The following is a 20,108-nucleotide window of genomic DNA, read 5'->3' as shown; positions in this document are numbered from 1 at the left end:
AACCACTGTTCTACACTCACAAAGTTATTTTCCTTGCCCCGATGCTACAAGTAGAAATAAACATAACTTTCCAACATTGATTCTTCAATTTAAGAGATATTCTTCTTTTTCTCCCCAAGACAAATGTGGTTCAGCATCCCTTTTCACTGCATTTCTCTTCACAGCTGCCAGGTTACAAGAACATTCAGCATTTCCTGTACCCTCCTTACACCAAATTTTCCATTTTATTGGAAAAATCAACCAGATATCTTCTGCAATTCCTCTCTTAGAGGATAGAATTGGCAAAGAGCTGATCAGGAGAATGGAAGGTGACGATACGATACAATGTGCATTCCTGCCAAATACCACTGAAGGTCTCCACCCATTTGTTTAAAAAGTCACTGCAGGCTTGAAAAGGCACACCAAACAATATTTGTTACAGCTGTTTTTCTTAAGGCATTTGATTGTTGAAATTTTCACAGCACATAGGTTCCTCACAGGACTGCAGTTCCGCCAAACTACCAAAATAAAATCTGACTTGGCTAAACACCCGATATATTTGGCTAATTTTTTTTTACAACTGAAACACCTTTTCATATAATTTTGTTTTAGTCCCAACTGCTTATTTTTACAGAGCAAACAAATTGCTGGAAGTCTATCAGCACCCATCAGTAGAAATAGTCTGGACCCTTTATCGACACTAAAGGGGTGCTATTATATCTACACAAAGGGGGAAAGTAGCTTGAAGAAGGGTCCATGGCTATTCTCCCTCCAGGTCCTATACTCTTTGCCATTATTACCCATCACATCTGGGCCACTTCCCAGCTTCTTTCCTTTTTTATACAAGTAGAATCACCTGATTTCTTCGGACTTGATAAAGAGCCAGGATCAGAAACCTTGACTGACAATTTCTATAAATGCTGTGTGACCTGCTGATTTCTTCCAGCAATTCCTTGTTTGCTCAAGATACCAGCATCTGCAGCTTCTGTGTTTGCCTATTTTTAATGTTGTCCTCTTGTGGCTTCAAACACACCTGGAACTGGGCATGACACTGCAAACTTTAATAATAGGTTAAACAATTTTGAATACGTGATTACAGACACAATGATAATTAAAAGATTTATAACAAACATGTACATCAAGCTGCAAAAGAAAGAGAATGATGAAATAAGCTGTAAACCCAAACAAAAGTGGGAACAAGATCTAAACATAAAGATAAAGAATGAAACATGGGAAAAGCTATGCTCTGGAACTATGAGAAATACAATAAACACAAGGTTATGCATGATACAATATAATTAGTTACACAGGCTATACACCATGCCCAAAAAGTTAAATAAATGGGATCCAACAGTATCAGATAGATGTTTTCGCTGTAAGAAGGAAATGGGAACAACAGTACATGCAATTTGGGCATGTGAGAAAGTGGAAAAGTTTTGGGAAGATCTAAATCAGGTATGAAATAAAATCACAAAAAAATAACATAACAAAAAATCCAGAGATCTTTCTTCTAAGTAATACAAGAGTAAAGAATTTGGCCTCGATTTGGATGAAGCACAAAAAAGATTTATTATGATAGCCTTAGCTGTAGCAAAAAAATGTATAATGTCAACCTGGAAATCAGAAGAGAGCCTGAGGGTACAGCAATGGTACATGGAAATGAATAAATGTATTCCAATGGAAAAAATAATATATTTTTAAAAATAAAGTCACAGTATTCAAACAAATTTGGGAACCGTACATGGAACACAACAGAGAGGGCCTACCGCGGACCCCCACCCCATAAAATGACAGAATGAGAAGACGACGAAGTGTGTAAAAGTAGATGACACAATTTTCTTCTTTATTTTCATTGTGTGATGACATTGTTTAATGGGTTTATTGTATTGTATATGTTGAATGTTTAGTGGGTGGGGAGGGGGTGGGAAGGAGGGAGGGAAGAAAAAGGGGTGAAAATGACACTGTGTATATTCAAGAGGGAAATGTTTATGTGTATTTTGGTCAATATGGTTCAGTGTGAAAAATTAAAAAAATTAAAAGATAGGTTAACAGAATGAGATTACCATAATCATTTATAATTAACGTTAAATAATGGAATGCAGAATGTTCAAAGAACAGGAACTCCCCATAAAATGGAAATACACTTGTTCCCTCAGTATTGCGGACACAGCAACACCAACTTTAGTTTGTCAGAAACAAGCAAAAAGTGGCAAGTATCAACTTTAACAATGACTGATTTCCTTCCATAATTAATTTAGGAGTCACCTAAATGGTTTCCACAAACAGAAACCAATCATAGGAAACCAATATTTTTCTCGAAGAACAATATTTTGACATTATGATGAAATGGTAGAATTCCTTTGGGTTCAATATAATCTTAAAACTGATAAACATCAGACAATCCTGTCCCATGGACCATCTAACAAAATCAGTGAGTTGAGTGATCAACAAGTATGACACTATTTACATATTAAGCAGAACTAGTCAAGGCAGAAGTCACACAGCAACTAATGCTGTGGTTCTCAACCTTTTTCATTCCACTCAAATACCACTTTAAGTATTCCCTATGCCATCAACTGCCGCACCTGGGTAGCTCTCCTGGGACCCAGGTGCATTAAATGGGTCTAAGGTGCTCGCAACACCTTTTAACCTGCAGGAGGAAATTGCCCCATTAAATCACCAACCCAGCGATTTAAGGGGGATTCCGCCCCCGCCACGCACTCCCGGATGAAATGAAGTAAAAGATGTTAACCTTACTCTTCTTGGGAAGCACATTTAAACCACATTATAATATCCCCTTTCCTGACCTGCACTGTTGAGTTCCTCCTCTACATTTGGCGTGAACATGCTGCCCAGTGGCGCCTGGAATAATCAAATCAGCTATTTTCAAGCTGCCAGTGGACAAGACCTAGGTAAGTTTAAGTGGGTTCCCTGATTACCTCCGAGGTAGAGCAAGGACCCAATTGATTTAGGAGCCCGCTAACCGGGTCAGATCCTTTCACGCTGCCTTGTGAGTGGGTCGCTAACCGGGCAAATTGCCCGGTTAACCCCATTTTACAAGGCAGCTTGAAAGTGCCAAATGGGAGGAAACGACTGGCCCAACCCTCCAACATTGCACTGCCAACTCCCCTCTGCACTTTCAAGCCCTGAAAGGGTCCGACCCAAAAGGTCAATCACTCTTTTTCTACCACAGATGCTGCTCGCCGAGTTCTTCCAACACATTGTTGGGTGAGGGGGAGGAAACAACACCCTTTTTTTTCCCGAGATCTCACGCTCCACATCGCAATAAATCGAGTTAACCCGGTTGGCTCGGGTCGCACCCGTTTACTTTGGTGGAGGAGAGGGCGGTAATAGAGCAGGAAGGAAGGAAGGAAGGAAGGAAGGAGACCCCCATCCCATCACCACCACCACCACCACGGAGGCCTCGGGCCATGACACCCGCCGGACAATGAGCTTGGGGAAAGAAAAAGGGCACGATAATTCTATCTGCGTAACTATCGAGGCCGAGGTCCGGCCCCGCACTCGCTGACTTGGCGAGGGATAATCCCGCGGACAGAGGGATGCCTTTACCTTCTCTATCCGTTTCTTGGCCATGATGTGGGCAGAAGGGGAAAGTGGTCCGGAGCAGGAGCCGTTCCCTATCACCAACCGGTCTCCAGGGGTACCTTCTTGCTCGACTTCCGGCTGCAAGGTGACAGTGCGCATGCCCACAGGCGTGCCTCCTCGCCGGGGGGACGGGGAAAGGGAAACTACATTGCCCAGAGTGCCTTGCAAGGTCACCTGACTCTGCTTACCACCAGGTTGCAGAGATGGAAACTGGGGTCAAGTGTCTCCCACCCGGACGTTGAAGCCTGTTTCCCTTTGGTAATCTTTTCTAGTCTCATTTCAGATTTACACTAGCTGAAGCTTTTTGAGGAGGCAGATTACTGGGTGGGTTTTCCATGGAGGGACTTCGGTTTTGTAGGGCACTATCAGTAACCACAGAGACAAGCGGAGGGAACTATAGGCTTTAATACACAGAAGAAGCTTGCTGGCATGGATCCCAGGATAGAAATGGCAGCAAGGGAAAGGTGGCCCAGGACCACGGAGGGGGAGGAATCATAGGGTACGAGTCATCCGTGGGTGGGCCAGCTCCACATATACCACCGACAGTGATAACTGGATCTTCTTTGGCTTGGCTTCGCGGACGAAGATTTATGGAGGGGGTAAAAAGTCCACGTCAGCTGCAGGCTCGTTTGTGGCTGACAAGTCCGATGCGGGACAGGCAGACACGATTGCAGCGGTTGCAAGGGAAAATTGGTTGGTTGGGGTTGGGTGTTGGGTTTTTCCTCCTTTGCCTTTTGTCAGTGAGGTGGGCTCTGCGGTCTTCTTCAAAGGAGGCTGCTGCCCGCCAAACTGTGAGGCGCCAAGATGCACGGTTTGAGGCGTTATCAGCCCACTGGCGGTGGTCAATGTGGCAGGCACCAAGAGATTTCTTTAGGCAGTCCTTGTACCTTTTCTTTGGTGCACCTCTGTCACGGTGGCCAGTGGAGAGCTCGCCATATAATACGATCTTGGGAAGGCGATGGTCCTCCATTCTGGAGACGTGACCCATCCAGCGCAGCTGGATCTTCAGCAGCGTGGACTCGATGCTGTCGACCTCTGCCATCTCGAGTACCTCGACGTTAGGGGTGTGAGCGCTCCAATGAATGTTGAGGATGGAGCGGAGACAACGCTGGTGGAAGCGTTCTAGGAGCCGTAGGTGGTGCCGGTAGAGGACCCATGATTCGGAGCCGAACAGGAGTGTGGGTATGACAACGGCTCTGTATACGCTTATCTTTGTGAGGTTTTTCAGTTGGTTGTTTTTCCAGACTCTTTTGTGTAGTCTTCCAAAGGCGCTATTTGCCTTGGCGAGTCTGTTGTCTATCTCATTGTCGATCCTTGCATCTGATGAAATGGTGCAGCCGAGATAGGTAAACTGGTTGACCGTTTTGAGTTTTGTGTGCCCGATGGAGATGTGGGGGGGCTGGTAGTCATGGTGGGGAGCTGGCTGATGGAGGACCTCAGTTTTCTTCAGGCTGACTTCCAGGCCAAACATTTTGGCAGTTTCCGCAAAGCAGGACGTCAAGCGCTGAAGAGCTGGCTCTGAATGGGCAACTAAAGCGGCATCATCTGCAAAGAGTAGTTCACGGACAAGTTTCTCTTGTGTCTTGGTGTGAGCTTGCAGGCGCCTCAGATTGAAGAGACTGCCATCCGTGCGGTACCGGATGTAAACAGCGTCTTCATTGTTGGGGTCTTTCATGGCTTGGTTCAGCATCATGCTGAAGAAGATTGAAAAGAGGGTTGGTGCGAGAACACAGCCTTGCTTCACGCCATTGTTAATGGAGAAGGGTTCAGAGAGCTCATTGCTGTATCTGACCCGACCTTGTTGGTTTTCGTGCAGTTGGATAATCATGTTGAGGAACTTTGTGGGACATCCGATGCGCTCTAGTATTTGCCAAAGCCCTTTCCTGCTCACGGTGTCGAAGGCTTTGGTGAGGTCAACAAAGGTGATGTAGAGTCCTTTGTTTTGTTCTCTGCACTTTTCTTGGAGCTGTCTGAGGGCAAAGACCATGTCAGTGGTTCCTCTGTTTGCGCGAAAGCCGCACTGTGATTCTGGGAGAATATTCTCGGCGACACTAGGTATTATTCTATTTAGTAGAATCCTAGCGAAGATTTTGCCTGCAATGGAGAGCAACGTGATTCCCCTGTAGTTTGAGCAGTCTGATTTCTCGCCTTTGTTTTTGTACAGGGTGATGATGGTGGCATCACGAAGATCCTGAGGCAGTTTACCTTGGTCCCAACAAAGCTTGAAAAACTCATGCAGTTTGGCATGCAGAGTTTTGCCGCCAGCCTTCCAGACTTCTGAGGGGATTCCATCCATACCTGCTGCTTTGCCACTTTTCAGTTGTTCGATTGCCTTATATGTCTCATCCAGGGTGGGAACCTCATCCAGCTCTAGCCTTAGGGGCTGTTGAGGGAGCTGGAGCAGGGCGGAATCTTGGACTGAGCGGTTGGTACTGAAAAGAGATTGGAAGTGTTCTGACCATCGGTTGAGGATGGAGATCTTGTCGCTGAGGAGGACTTTGCCGTCTGAGCTGCGCAGCGGGCTTTGGACTTGGGGTGAGGGGCCGTACACAGCCTTTAGAGCCTCATAGAAACCCCTGAAGTCGCCAATGTCCGCGCTGAGCTGTGTTCGTTTGGCGAGGCTAGTCCACCACTCATTTTGGATCTCCCGGAGTTTGCGCTGAAGATGGCTGCATGCGCGACGGAAGGCTTGTTTTTTCTCTGGACAGGACGGCTTTGTAAGGTGAGCCTGGTGGGCAGCTCGCTTCTTTGCCAGCAGCTCCTGGATTTCCTGGCTGTTTTCGTCAAACCAGTCCTTGTTTTTCCTGGATAACTGGATACAATGGAGGAAACCTATCACCATAGGTTTCCTCTCACCGTTCGAAACGTACTAGGGGTGTGGGTTAACTCGGTGTAAATTGGTCCGAAATGGCCTGATACTGTGCCGTATGTCATTCTTTTTTTTTAAATTGTAGAATCTGGCAACAAATCAAAGCTCCTCAAGATGTTTGCTCTCGACTCGTCCTGCAGGAAATGCTCATCGGGTCAGGCAGGGTCACTGGATTGGTAAACAGGGTTGGTGTTCCACTGGGAAATGCAATGGGGAGGAAACCTCTCGGCCCAAAGTGGGCTGGGAACGTGGGACCCTTCCCACCGGGAGTGGTGGGGGAGCAGTGCGGGAACACGTTTAAGGGGAATGAAGCGCAGAAGTCTGCAGACGCTGCGATTGTGGTGGAGGCACGCTAGGGTGCTGGGGGGGAGGGGGGTCGGCTAGTTTTCCGGGGTCTGGGCGGGGGGGGGGGTGATATGCGTGTTACTGATGTTCCAGGGCTGAGCCCCTCGTCAAGGTATAAGGAAGAAGGCAGGCGTCAGAAAAAAAGACTGAAAGCTGGCATTAACATCAACTTCAACAGTTTCCATTAAACGCTAACCACCCCTCTCCCCTTCTTTCCCCTGTCACTTTCTCTTTCTCTCCCTCCCATTTTTCCTCTGTCTCCAGAGCCAAAATCACCTTTCCTCTTATCATATCGACTGAACACCTTTTGTTGATCTGGACTCCTCCCCCTGCTAGACTTAAATCTTTATTCAGAGTCCTTCCTAATTTTTAGTTTGTTTCTTGAGGAAAGGCTCGACCTTGAAGCTTCATTTATGTGTCTTTGCCTCCTGTGGATGCTGCAGGACTGGTTGGGTTCCTCTGGTATTTCTGTGTGTTTTTGCTATAATCAGAGTATCTGCAGACTTTGTGTTTTACTCTGTACAATGATGAAGTTCCACTGTCCCCATTCAACCCCAACAACCATATCTTCCTGTCTCCTTGTAAATAATTAAAGACCTTTATTTATCACATTTCCAAGCCTGATCTTTTCCTACCATAGACCTGAACTCCATTGACCATGGCTTTCTAAATGCAGATGAATTCAGTGTAGGCACTTGAACCTTGGGTTGGTTAAGTGATAAGTTCAGAAAATCTCGAGGCATGGGATCCATGGAACAATTGGCGTGCCTGTAGACAGCAGAGAGTGTAGTGGACAGAAAGTATTCTGCCTGAGGTGAGTGGCTAGTGGAGTTCTGTGGGGATCTGCTCTAGTACCCCTTCCATGTGTGATTTGTATAAATGATTTGAAAGAAGAAGTAGAGGTATGGGTCAATAAGTTTGTAGATGATATGAAGCTTGGAGTGGTAGTAGATAGTGTTGAAGGTTATCGTAGGTTACAACAGGAAATAGATTAGATGCAGAGTTGGGCAGAAATGTGGGAGATTGTGTTCAATCCGGATAAGTGTGAGCTGATGCATTTTTGAAGGTCAAACCAGAAGACTGAGTACAGGGATAATGGTCGGATATTTAACAGTGTGGAAGAACAGAGGGACCTTGGGGTCAAAATTCATAAATCTCTCAACATTGCCACGCAGATTGATAGGATAGTTAAGAAGGCCTATGGGATTTTGGGCTTCATTAAAAGGGGGATTGAGTTCAGGAGTCAAGAGGACATGTTACAACTCTACTCATCAGTAATATATATTTACCTCCTATGAATGCTGTGAGATCTGTTGAGATCCTCCAGCATTTCTGGGTGTTTACGTTTAAAAGGAGGCTGGAAGAGTGCTGATGAATTTGGAGTGGAGCCTAAATGCCAGTGTGGAGTAAATATGTCAAAGGTCAGCAGGGAATTGTGCATGCCATTGACATGTTGGCCATCCACCGAACTGTAAATGCAGGTGAATGGTCGGATGATGTGACCTCCCAATTACAGACCAGTAGAAAATCAAAATAGTGCAGATGTAAGAAATCTGAAATAAGTCTGGAAAAACTCGAGATACACTCTGCCTCTGTGGAGAGCAGAACAGCTAATTTTTCAGGCCAGGGACCTCTCGACTCAGTTGTGTTGTAGCATTCAGTCTGTTTGCTGGTGTTTTTATTCACTGCCTAGCTTTTACTGAAAGCAAACAAAGGCCTGTCCTCCCTGGAACATACCTTTAGACTGGTGACTGAGTGGGAAATGCCAAAACTAAGTTGCTTGAGGAACAGGTTTGACGGGTCAGAAAAGTAACAAATCTAGGCACAGTTTGAATGTGAATGTGATAAAGAGCAGGGCACTGAGGAGTGCGGTAGAATTGGAAACTGGCAAAACAGAATTATTAAAAAGTTGATTCCCAGGTTCTTAGCTATTACTTGTACTTCAATCAACCCTACCAAAAAATGAAGTTTGTTCATTTTTGCACTGCACTCTGTTGGGATTTGCTACATACAAATTGGCTGCTGCATTTCCTGCAATGCATTTCATTGACTGTAACACATACTGGCTGTAATGTGGCGATGCACATTCTTGTAGTGGTGAACCGGCCCTGCTTGTCACGTGCGGTCGGCGGGGCAGCCGTGGCAAGGATGGCATTGCAGGACCGTCTCTTCTGGTCCAGGCCGGAAAGTCGCTTACGCGCTTGCATCATCAGGACGTTTGGGGCATAACCGAGATGGGGCTTGAAGGCTGCAGCGCGAGATTCAAATTAAAGCAGTTGTGATTCCGGAGCACACAGCCGTTGTCTCAGTCTCTTCACTGCACTTGCTCACAACATGCTGTAGTAACATATTTTCAACTGCTCTTTGCTGCAGTCAGAGGTTCCCACCTGCCTCAAAAGGGCATCAATCATCCTGGTGCCCAATAAGAGTAGTGTGAGCTGCCTTAATGACTATCGCCCAGTAGCACTAACTTCTACTGTGATGAAATGCTTTGAGAGGTTGGTCACGGCCAGAATTAACATGGACCAAAGTAAAGGACTGGACTCACTGCAAATTGCCTATCATAACAATTGCTCCATAGCAGACGCAATATCACTGGCTCTCTACTCAGCTCTGAATCACCTGGAAAACAGCAACTCATACATACGGCTGCTCTTCATCGACTACAGCTCAGCCTTCAACACCATTATTCCCTCAGTGCTGGTCAAGAAGTTCCAAACCCTGGGACTCAGATTATAGATTTATTGTCAGAGTGCATACATGACCTCACATACTGTACAACCCTGAGATTCCTTTTTCCTGAGGGAGTAGCAGAATTCCTACTAATTGGTAGTGCAAAAGATAAACTGTACACAGTGCAAAACATGTGAACAAACAAAGAACTGGCTGTACAATACAGAGAGAACAAAAAGAAAATCAATAAAGTGCTCAAATAAGAGTCCCTAATTGAGTTTGTTGTTGAGGAGTCTGATGGTGGAGGGGTAGCAGCTGTTCCTGAACCTGGTGGGGCGAGTCTTGTGGCACCTATACCTCTTTCCTGATGGCAGCAGCGAGAACAGAACGTGTGCTGGGTGGTGTGCATCCTTGATGATTGCTGCTGCTCTCTGACTGCAGTGTTCCCTGTAGATGTTCCCAGTAGTGGGGAGGGTTTTACCTGTGATGTCCTGGGCTATGTAAACTACCTTTTGCAGAGCTTTACTCTCAGGGGTATTGGTGTTTCCTTATCAGACTGTAATGCTGCCCCCACCAACCATTCCCCCCCCCCACAAAACTGGATCCTTGACTTCCTCATCAGAAGACCACAGTCAGTATGAATTGGAAACAACGGCTCCTCCTCACTGACTTTCATCACAGACGCACCTCAAGGATGTGTACTTAGCCCATTATACACCCATGACTGTGTAGCCAGGCACAATTCCAGTGCTATCTACAAATTTCCAGATGACACCAAATGTGTCGTCAGAATCACAAATGACAATGAGGAAGCGTACAGGAGGGAGATAGATCAGCTTGTTGAGTAGTGTCACACCAGCAACCTTGCACTCAACGTTAGCAAAACCAAGATGATTGTGGACTTCAGGAGAGGACAAGAACCAGTCCTCATTGAGGGTCAAGAACTTCAAATTCTCTGAGGATCTGCCCTGGAGCCTCCATGTCACTGCAATCATGAAGAAAGCTTGCCAGCAGCTATATTATGTGAGGTGTTTGAGGTGATTACCTGTGTCACCAAAGACTCTCGAAAACTTCTACTACAGATGTACTGTGGAGGAGAGCATTCTGGCTGGCTGGTGCATCACGCTCCAGTGCGGAGGTGCCAACACTCAGGACAAGATAAAACTGCAGAAGATTGTTAACTTGGCCTGTGACATCACGGGTACCAGGACTCCCACCACTCAGGCTGTGCCCTCTTCACTCCGCTACCATGGTGCTGGGGGAAGGCACCATCGCTGGCGTCGCACATCAGTGCAGCACAGCCACGGACTTTCCGTGCACTCTTTTTTATTTATTTTCTTTTGTAAGCTAGTTTATATTAATGTTTGCACCGTGATGCTGCCGCAAAACAACTAATTTCCTGACTTGCTCAGGGCAAATTCTGATCCCTTGGAACTTTCAGACAAGGTCAAGTCCTTGGCGGGGGTGGGAGGGGCGCCTGCGGCTGACGTCAGGTGGCCGCCAGTCGTCTGCGTCGCCCTGATCCCCGTCGCCGTGACGTCAGCAGCCGGCCCGCCTTTAACTCGGGCACGTGACCCGACAGCTGATCTGCTCCTTGTCGCCGCTCCCCGCCACCCGCAGGTGAAGGGCAAAGATTGGAATTGGCCGAGGAGGAATGGGGAGCAAGTCCGCGCTGAAAGGTAATGCGAGAGCGAGCGGGGTTGCCGTCTGGGCCTGGGGGTGCGTGTCACCTTGCAGTCCGCTTCCAGCGGGTTCGCCCCGATCCAGGCGGCGTGAATTCTCTTTCACACGAGGTTCACTTGGTGGGGGTGGGAGGTCGGAGGGAGGGGGTGGGAGGTCGGAGGGAGGGGGTGGGAGGTCGGAGGGAGGGGGTGGGAGGTCGGAGGGAGGGGGTGGGAGGTCGGAGGGAGGGGGTGGGAGGTCGGAGGGAGGGGGTGGGAGGTCGGAGGGAGGGGGTGGGAGGTCGGAGGGAGGGGGTGGGAGGTCGGAGGGAGGGGGTGGGAGGTCGGAGGGAGGGGGTGGGAGGTCGGAGGGAGGGGGTGGGAGGTCGGAGGGAGGGGGTGGGAGGTCGGAGGGAGGGGGTGGGAGGTCGGAGGGAGGGGGTGGGAGGTCGGAGGGAGGGGGTGGGAGGTCGGAGGGAGGGGGTGGGAGGTCGGAGGGAGGGGGTGGGAGGTCGGAGGGAGGGGGTGGGAGGTCGGAGGGAGGGGGTGGGAGGTCGGAGGGAGGGGGTGGGAGGTCGGAGGGAGGGGGTGGGAGGTCGGAGGGAGGGGGTGGGAGGTCGGAGGGAGGGGGTGGGAGGTCGGAGGGAGGGGGTGGGAGGTCGGAGGGAGGGGGTGGGAGGTCGGAGGGAGGGGGTGGGAGGTCGGAGGGAGGGGGTGGGAGGTCGGAGGGAGGGGGTGGGAGGTCGGAGGGAGGGGGTGGGAGGAATCGTTTTCATGGGCGTGTGACGCATCCATAGCCGTGCACTCATAGCAGCGGGATGGCCAACGTTGTCTCGGTGAAGGCACGGCGCTGGAGGACGCCAGAGAAAGCCCAGCCTTGCATTGGAATCGACAGCCCCCGAAATTCACTCTCAGTAGTTTCGGGCGTGCAGCTCGGCCCCCTGAAATCGCACCTTTTCCACTCAAATGCCACTGATCCCTCGGATCTGGCACGTTACAAAGATTAAGGAGGCTTGTAACCTGCTGACTTTATTAATTTGCAAATCAACGTTTCCGAGGGTGATGTCCAACGCCTGTTTAGCTCTGTAATGAGACTGTTTGCCAGTTGCCTCTCCTTTTCTCTTTCGGAATTCCCACAATGGTAGTATTACGGGCTAAATAATCACAGGGTTGAACCGCTTCAACATTTGTGTTTGTTTTTTTTTCCGGTTCACTGCAAGCTGCATAAACTTGTTAATTCAGCTCCGGAAATCTCCACTCTGCAGTTTAATGGGAAAATGCATGAATTCCACATGATTGTTAGCCGCACGTGGACGAATTTCCACTTGCATGCTGCAAAGTGCTACTCCACAGGCAATGCCTTAGCAATGCATAGGTTTCTATTCGTGGCCATAACTGCGTAACTGTATACTGTAGTTATATAGCACAAATCGATAAGTGTTTGATTTGACGTGTTACACTTTAAGGTTCTGTACCAGGCTTTCTTAGGCTTCACTGGTTCTGTACCAGGCTTTCTTGGGCTTCACTGGTTCTGTACCAGGCTTTCTTGGGCTTCACTGGTTCTGTACCAGGCTTTCTTGGGCCTCACTGGTTCTGTACCAGGCTTTCTTGGGCCTCACTGGTTCTGTACCAGGCTTTCTTGGGCCTCACTGGTTCTGTACCAGGCTTTCTTGGGCCTCACTGGTTCTGTACCAGGCTTTCTTGGGCCTCACTGGTTCTGTACCAGGCTTTCTTGGGCCTCACTGGTTCTGTACCAGGCTTTCTTGGGCCTCACTGGTTCTGTACCAGGCTTTCTTGGGCCTCACTGGTTCTGTACCAGGCTTTCTTGGGCCTCACTGGTTCTGTACCAGGCTTTCTTGGGCCTCACTGGTTCTGTACCAGGCTTTCTTGGGCCTCACTGGTTCTGTACCAGGCTTTCTTGGGCCTCACTGGTTCTGTACCAGGCTTTCTTGGGCCTCACTGGTTCTGTACCAGGCTTTCTTGGGCCTCACTGGTTCTGTACCAGGCTTTCTTGGGCCTCACTGGTTCTGTGCCAGGCTTTCTTGGGCCTCACTGGTTCTGTGCCAGGCTTTCTTGGGCCTCACTGGTTCTGTGCCAGGCTTTCTTGGGCCTCACTGGTTCTGTGCCAGGCTTTCTTGGGCCTCACTGGTTCTGTGCCAGGCTTTCTCCAGTTTCCTTTTTACGTTTGCTTCCCCAGTTCAAATGGTTGCTGAATGCCCTTCGGTTACTGAATGACCTTGGTTTATTTAAAAAAAACACAAAGGCATTCTTTTTTTTTAAGAGTGACCGTATGGAGTAGAAGTTTATATTATAAAACTCAATAAAAACGTTTTAAAAAGAAAGCAGTCAAATGTACCCAGACTCACTCCACTGTTTTGATCAGGAAAAAGGAATCAGTGTGAACAATAAATTGGAAAAATAGCAATTTGTAGAAAGTATAGATTAGTTTGAAGGGGAAAGGGTTTTACAATGCGAACTTTGCCAATAGCAAGGTTGCATGAGCTTACAGTACTTTGTGGAGGAGATTCGCACCTCGCCTGTCCACTTCGCCGCCGTTTTCACACAAAGGCATTCTTTGTGTTTTTTAATTAACTGTTGCCACACGTACACAAATGCATTCTCTTAAATGTTGCTTGATTCTTGAGTAATTATTACCAAATAACGCAGAAGGTTTTTGCAAATGATTTCTGTTTTAACTCCCTTGTCTTGGAATCAATGAATTCTGACTTTCAACACAATGCCAGGTGGCCAGAGAAAAAAAGATTCAAGTATTTTCTCAAAACCTCTGAAAATCTGCAATAACCTCACTTGGCCTTTGCAAATTCCTGGCCCACCCCAGCTCCAAGGGAAGGAGGAGAATTTGGGAATCTACTGATAACTTTGTCTATTGGCCAGGAGTGCACACAATCCCAGAATAGTAATAATTGGACACCACCTCAACAGCCATGGATCTATCCAAGTATCTGCTCTGTTGGGCACTTTCTGCCCAATCTGTGCTAGTTTGTGGATTCCATAGTGGAATTCAGAATCCACAGAACTGGAGTGGATATTAGTCAAGCTTGATTACAAGTGACCACTTGCATTGATGATGATAAACTGCCTGTCTTGATAAGTTATGACACCAAATTTCCTTGAAGAAAGGCTCTGACCCAAACTGTCTGCAATATATCTTTGCTCCTACGGGTGCTGAAAAGACCAGCTAAGTTCCTCCTGCATTTTGGTGTGTTTACCTATCGTGTTTCACTCAATATATTTATATTAGGACAAGTATTTAATAGCTCATGATTACACCAGAATATGATAAAGGCTGCATAATATGTATGAGCAATAGCCTTAATATGTTTATATTATGGGAGAAGTTGGTGTTTGTTGGATTTTGTATCCCATAGAGTATTGTACAATGTTTCAAAATTAATAACTCTATTTGATTTGGTAAATGTTGGAAGCTACATAATTTTAACCAAACATTTTTCTCTTGATTTCTTCCCTCAAACAGAATGGGCTGCAGCAATTTCACTGGCAGTTGGAACTGCTGCTGTTGGATATTTGGCCTATAGAACTTTATACTCAAGAGACAAAAGTCATAAGTCATTGGTTAACCTGGACATCCAGAAGGATACACCTAAAGTAGTTCATGCATTTGATATTGAAGATCTCGGAGACAAAGCTGTGTATTGTAGATGCTGGCGATCTAAACAAGTAAGAATGCTAATTCAGTTGCCTCATTTTATGTCATAGAGACATGAGAATGTACAGAATTATTAGCTGAAACTAGTTAGTCATTCCACATCATGTTTATGGTCACATTCATATTTTTTCTTGTTTTAATAATTTTAAAAATTTTGATTATTATTTTGGGGGATTTTATGTTCCTTATGATTTCCTCTACAGTCACTTGGTGGAAATAATTGTTTAGTATTTATTATCAGATATTCTTTGTATTGGTTCTAAGAAATACACATACCCTGCCATATCCCAAAAGAAAGAAACCCAGTTTCCTTTTTGACAGTATTGACGATATCTATTTCCACCACTCTTTCAGGCAATCTGTTCCAAATCATGTCTGCCGCTGCGAATAAATGTTCTTCATATCTTTTTTTTGTATTTATTACTATTAACTTAAATCCCATTTCTTGATCCTTCCTCCGATTGAACCAATTTCTCTTCATTCATGTTTTCTGTTTTGAATATTTTTTAAGCTCTATCAATTTTAGAGCTGATTTTGACAACTGAAAGAATAATGATGGAGCATTAACTTTATAACTGAAATTGGAATGTCATGGTTTTCGTCAGAGAAAAGAAGCATGCGATCACTGGGTATGGAGATTTGAAAGCCTAAATAAAATATTCAAGACTTGAATGCTGCTAAGACATGGCTCTGTGAAATCAGAAACCAAGGAGTGAAAAGTGACGTGGGAAGCAAAATTTTGGAAGACCTTGTGTTTGTGGCACATGCTGGAGCTTGGCCAAAAGTATATTGAAATAGATGCAGAGATGTCAGAGCCATAACTGCAGTCATTTGATTGACAGAGTAAGGCCATGTAAGGTGACCAGAAACAGGATGCCTTTCTGATAAAGGAGATGTGTTGCAAAAGTCATCTTTGGTCAAATATAGTATGAAAGTTAAGATTTCCTCCCTGCTTTGGATTGGAGTTGCTTTCAATTTGTACATGAGGCAATTTAAGGTATTAAATATGCTATCAGTCTTTTTCGATCCCAGGTAGTTGCTTGGAGGGAGAAAGTAACACTGTTTAAGAGTGGAGGAATTTTATTCCAAGTCCTTTGTCATGTACCTATTAAGTGTCTGTGGATTCTCCTCCTGTGCTACCATAACTTCTGCAGTCACAAGGCCTCCTGATCATTCCAGTGGGGAACTGGACTCCTCAATCCAAAATTAGGAAGCTATGAGCACCTGAAGCCCTTTGGAAGCCGTGCTTGCCATTGGCACCCAAGCAATTCCCATTCCCAATACCTGATTCTCACGAGTTTCTTTCCTGCAACCTGACATGAGTCCTTTTGCCACTGGACCCTATGTTGGTCTGTTGCCGTGGGCCTTCTCCTGGATGGGGGGGGAGGAATATTCTAGCACACTGGTGTCTGCTACTCATCTTTGGTCTGCTGCCAAATGTGGGTGTGGCCATCTTGGACACAGATTTCTGGGTTTGCTGATGTATATAAAAAAATTACTGCCAGTCCCTCCTACAGGCATTTAAACCTGTACGTACCAATCAGTGTAACGACTGGGCAGTAGGACCCTGAAGACGAACACTCTGTCTCCACTCCCTATTTATTCTCTCCGGTTTACTCCAGCAGCCACACCATTTGATTCCACAATACATTGCCATTGTGCATTATTTAGTTTGCATAGCTAACAGAAAATTGTACCTTTACCCTACTCTTGTCGCCACATATTTAACGTTCACCATAAAAGCACTAGTCACTTTACCAAAGAGTGGCTGACAGTGATTCATCATATGAAGCACTGAGATGCAAGGAAAAAGTAGATGACTTTTTGAAGCTTGTCTAATCCTGAAAATTTCCAGATATCCAACATCTTCCTTGTAATCATCAATGTCTGCCATAGTGATGGTCTTTTTTTTAAATTAATTTTACCGTTGTTATGTATGTTTCAGATCAGATGATATATGAGTATCATTTACGATTCAGCACCATATTTATTGCATCTGATGCTGCATTTTAAGGACCCTGATTTTTAAAAAAATCTGAGGTATACCCTGTTTTATGAATACTCGCTTTACAAAAATTTGCTTTTACAAAGAAATCTGTTTGCTTTTTTGAATGGGTTTTTGGTTTATGCCATTTCGTCTTACGAAAGGTTTGTAGCCACGCTCTAGTTTTGTAAAGCACGGTATACCTGTATTCACCGAACACAATGCAATTCTGTTTCCTGTTATTCTGTTCTTTTTTCTATATTTTAAATTTTACTTTCTCAACACCTCTTCATTTGTATTCATATGATAATGACTGCCATCTTTTACCCTGCAGGAACTCCCTTTGTTCATGCCCATAAAGATCATTGTATGTCATGTTTAAAAAATGCCTATTGATCTCAAATATTGTTTGAATACTATAAACATTTTGCAGCTGTCTGCCATTGAAGAACTAGCCCCTCCTTCCCAATAGCAGGTTCATTTTTATCCAGGGTCTCTAAAACTGACAGGCTCCAGCTCTTTTGTACTTCCAAATACAGAACTATTTTGACTTGATTCATTTTCCTTTTCCCTGCATGTTGTTGGCGCTATTTGACATTAGCAAGATGTGTGTCACCTGACAATACAGTTACACTTTATATTATTTTATTATTATGTATCATGCTGATTTCTTCAATGAGAAAAATTTAGCACAGAAATATTGTTGAGATAATGATCATCCAGTCTAAATTCACGTGAAATGTAGTACAGTATTCCTATGCCTCACCGTTGGAATGTACTCTATATTTAAATCTCCTTAACCTCCGATTTTGTTGTTGGTGGATGTGTATATACTGCAAAAGGTTGAGAAATTTGATGTTGGGAAAAATATTTGCATATTTATGACTGTATATTCGGATCCTGCAACACTCACCTTGGTGCTTGGATTTCTCTTCATTTTTTGGTCAAGCTCTATATTCTTTGGAAATGCGCTCTTTTGCAAATGCTTCTACCTATTCAATTGAATTCAGTGCATCCCACAAAGTTGCATCTCTTCCCTGCAAAACCACCTACGGTGCTGTTGATTTGTGGCCCCACCAACTCATTCGAATCATTACGAGGGCAGGATTAGGTTCCAGATAAAACAAAAAAAATTGCTGGAATATGAAACAAAAACAGCTGCTAAAAGAGCTCAGCCAGTCGGCATCTGTGAAAGGAGAAGTCATTTAACTTTTCAGATCAGGGACACTTCCTCAGAACTGGGGAAAAGCACAAGCATTGTCCATTAATGAGGAATTCTATAAAAATGGGGTGAGAAAGAGACATAGCGTGATAAATGGAAATTGATGAGAGAGCAGTTTACCTGAAGTTGGAAAATGAAATGTTCATTTCAGAAATTTGTAAAGTGCCTACATAGAAACTGAGTTCTATTTGCATATTGACAATGTCCATCTTCACAATATTGCCTGTTATTTTAGTCCATCTGTACTGTTGATTGACTACACTGACATTCTGGTAAATCAAAATGTCATCTGTCTGAAATAGTCACAGTTCCTTAACCTTTCTATAGGCCTTGATTCATTCCATGGACAGTGTCTTTGATGGAACCTGGCTATTAAGACATTATTTAACCTTGATTCCTTATTTCTACAATAACAAGGGCTTCCATCTGTTTCTGTTCAGTCCCTTCCTCAGTCTGAAACTGAGCCTATGCATCTGATTCATTGATAGCTCTCTGATCAGTTTCCATTAGTTTTCTTTCATTTGAAGCAGCTGCTCATGCCTCACTTGCTGCCTGACATACATTGGTCAGCAAACATTAGTGCCCAAAATGTAAAATTGTCATCTTTGTGCTAAATTAATGCAGTTCGCTACTGGACTTGTGCATTCTCCCACACACGGAAAACTTGGCATCACTGATTCCCACATTTTTGCATCCATGTTCCTTCATAGGTCCCTGCGTTTTCAACTGAAATTTTAAAATCCAACCATATTGTTTTTAATTGCCCTTCCTTATTGTCTTTGCTCATTGTCCACTTGTCTGATTATGCATTGACCCTGTGACCTATAATACTTTTAATAGGTACTAGTGCTTTTTTAAATGTAATTTATTTAAAATTGAAGTGCACTTGGATCTCTGTTCTGGTTCACTTGGTTAACATCACCATTATTTTTCCAAAGTGCATTCTTTCGTCTTGCATTGCTCTGTCCTAAGCTTCATTTGCCATCTATCTGCCCATTTCACTGATCTGTCAATGAACTGAAGTCTGTTGCTATCTTCTCTATTTACTTTTTAATTTTATGCCATTTGTTAATTTAACTTTTTCATTGCACTGAAGTTCAGGTCTCACTATTAAAAGACAATAGTCCTAATGCCAATCTCCATCAGGTACTCGTCCCCCAATCAGGTTCCAGGTTGGAAAAGCAACTGTTTACTGTGTTAGCATCCAGACAGTGACTGTCCCTTAGTTCCAGAGTTTTGCTATCAAGTTGGTTGTGCTTCATTATTTGAAATTTCCTTTGGAAATGTTTAAACACATCGGCTGCATTATTTTTTTTCAACTGTTTCACTGAGGACGAATTTTATTGTATCTTGTAAAGATGAGCCCATAGGCGGAATGTGAAGCAGAAAGCTAACTCCGTTTCTCTTTTGTGTTTCAGTTCCCAATGTGTGATGGTTCTCACACTAAACATAATGAAGAAACTGGAGACAATGTAGGGCCATTGATAATCAAAAAACGAGAGGCCTGATTCGAGGATAATTTTAAAATGTATTAAATGTGTTTGCTGCAAACCACCTCTGCTGGTCTAAATGAAATAGATGTATACTTTGTCTAAATTTCATCTAAATGAAATAGATGTATACTTTGTCTAAATTTCATCTAAATGAAATAGATGTATACTTTGTCTAAATTTCATCTAAATGAAATAGATGTATACTTTGTCTAAATTTCATCTAAATGAAATAGATGTATACTTTGTCTAAATTTCATCTAAATGAAATAGATGTATACTTTGTCTAAATTTCATCTAAATGAAATAGATGTATACTTTGTCTAAATTTCATCTAAATGAAATAGATGTATACTTTGTCTAAATTTCATCTAAATGAAATAGATGTATACTTTGTCTAAATTTCATCTAAATGAAATAGATGTATACTTTGTCTAAATTTCATCTAAATGAAATAGATGTATACTTTGTCTAAATTTCATCTAAATGAAATAGATGTATACTTTGTCTAAATTTCATCTAAATGAAATAGATGTATACTTTGTCTAAATTTCATCTAAATGAAATAGATGTATACTTTGTCTAAATTTC

The 20,108-nt window shown here is 44.4% G+C and overlaps 2 protein-coding genes across 2 annotated transcripts in view; one reads left to right on the top strand and one right to left on the bottom strand.

The window, feature by feature from the left end:
* Positions 1-3,706, bottom strand: part of LOC138744474 (ubiquitin-conjugating enzyme E2 D4-like) — a 28,908-nt gene extending 25,202 nt beyond the window's left edge. Inside the window, exon 1 of the mRNA XM_069900686.1 lies at positions 3,550-3,706. Coding sequence (XP_069756787.1) covers positions 3,550-3,684 — 135 coding nt within the window. The 5' untranslated portion in view covers positions 3,685-3,706. The remainder of the gene's footprint in view (positions 1-3,549) is intronic.
* A 7,309-nt stretch (positions 3,707-11,015) lies between these two features.
* cisd1 (CDGSH iron sulfur domain 1) lies at positions 11,016-19,581 on the top strand. Its single transcript, XM_069899495.1, has 3 exons — positions 11,016-11,151; positions 14,630-14,832; positions 19,446-19,581. The coding sequence occupies exons 1-3, from the start codon at positions 11,127-11,129 to the stop codon at positions 19,533-19,535; spliced, it is 318 nt and encodes a 105-aa protein (XP_069755596.1). The 5' UTR covers positions 11,016-11,126; the 3' UTR covers positions 19,536-19,581.
* The last annotated feature ends 527 nt before the right edge of the window (positions 19,582-20,108 follow it).

Source organism: Narcine bancroftii, chromosome 10, assembly GCF_036971445.1.
Source record: "Narcine bancroftii isolate sNarBan1 chromosome 10, sNarBan1.hap1, whole genome shotgun sequence".
NCBI classification, from domain to species: Eukaryota; Metazoa; Chordata; class Chondrichthyes; order Torpediniformes; family Narcinidae; genus Narcine; species Narcine bancroftii.
Note: the sequence above shows the minus strand (reverse complement) of the source record. Positions and strands in the feature narration are given on the sequence as shown.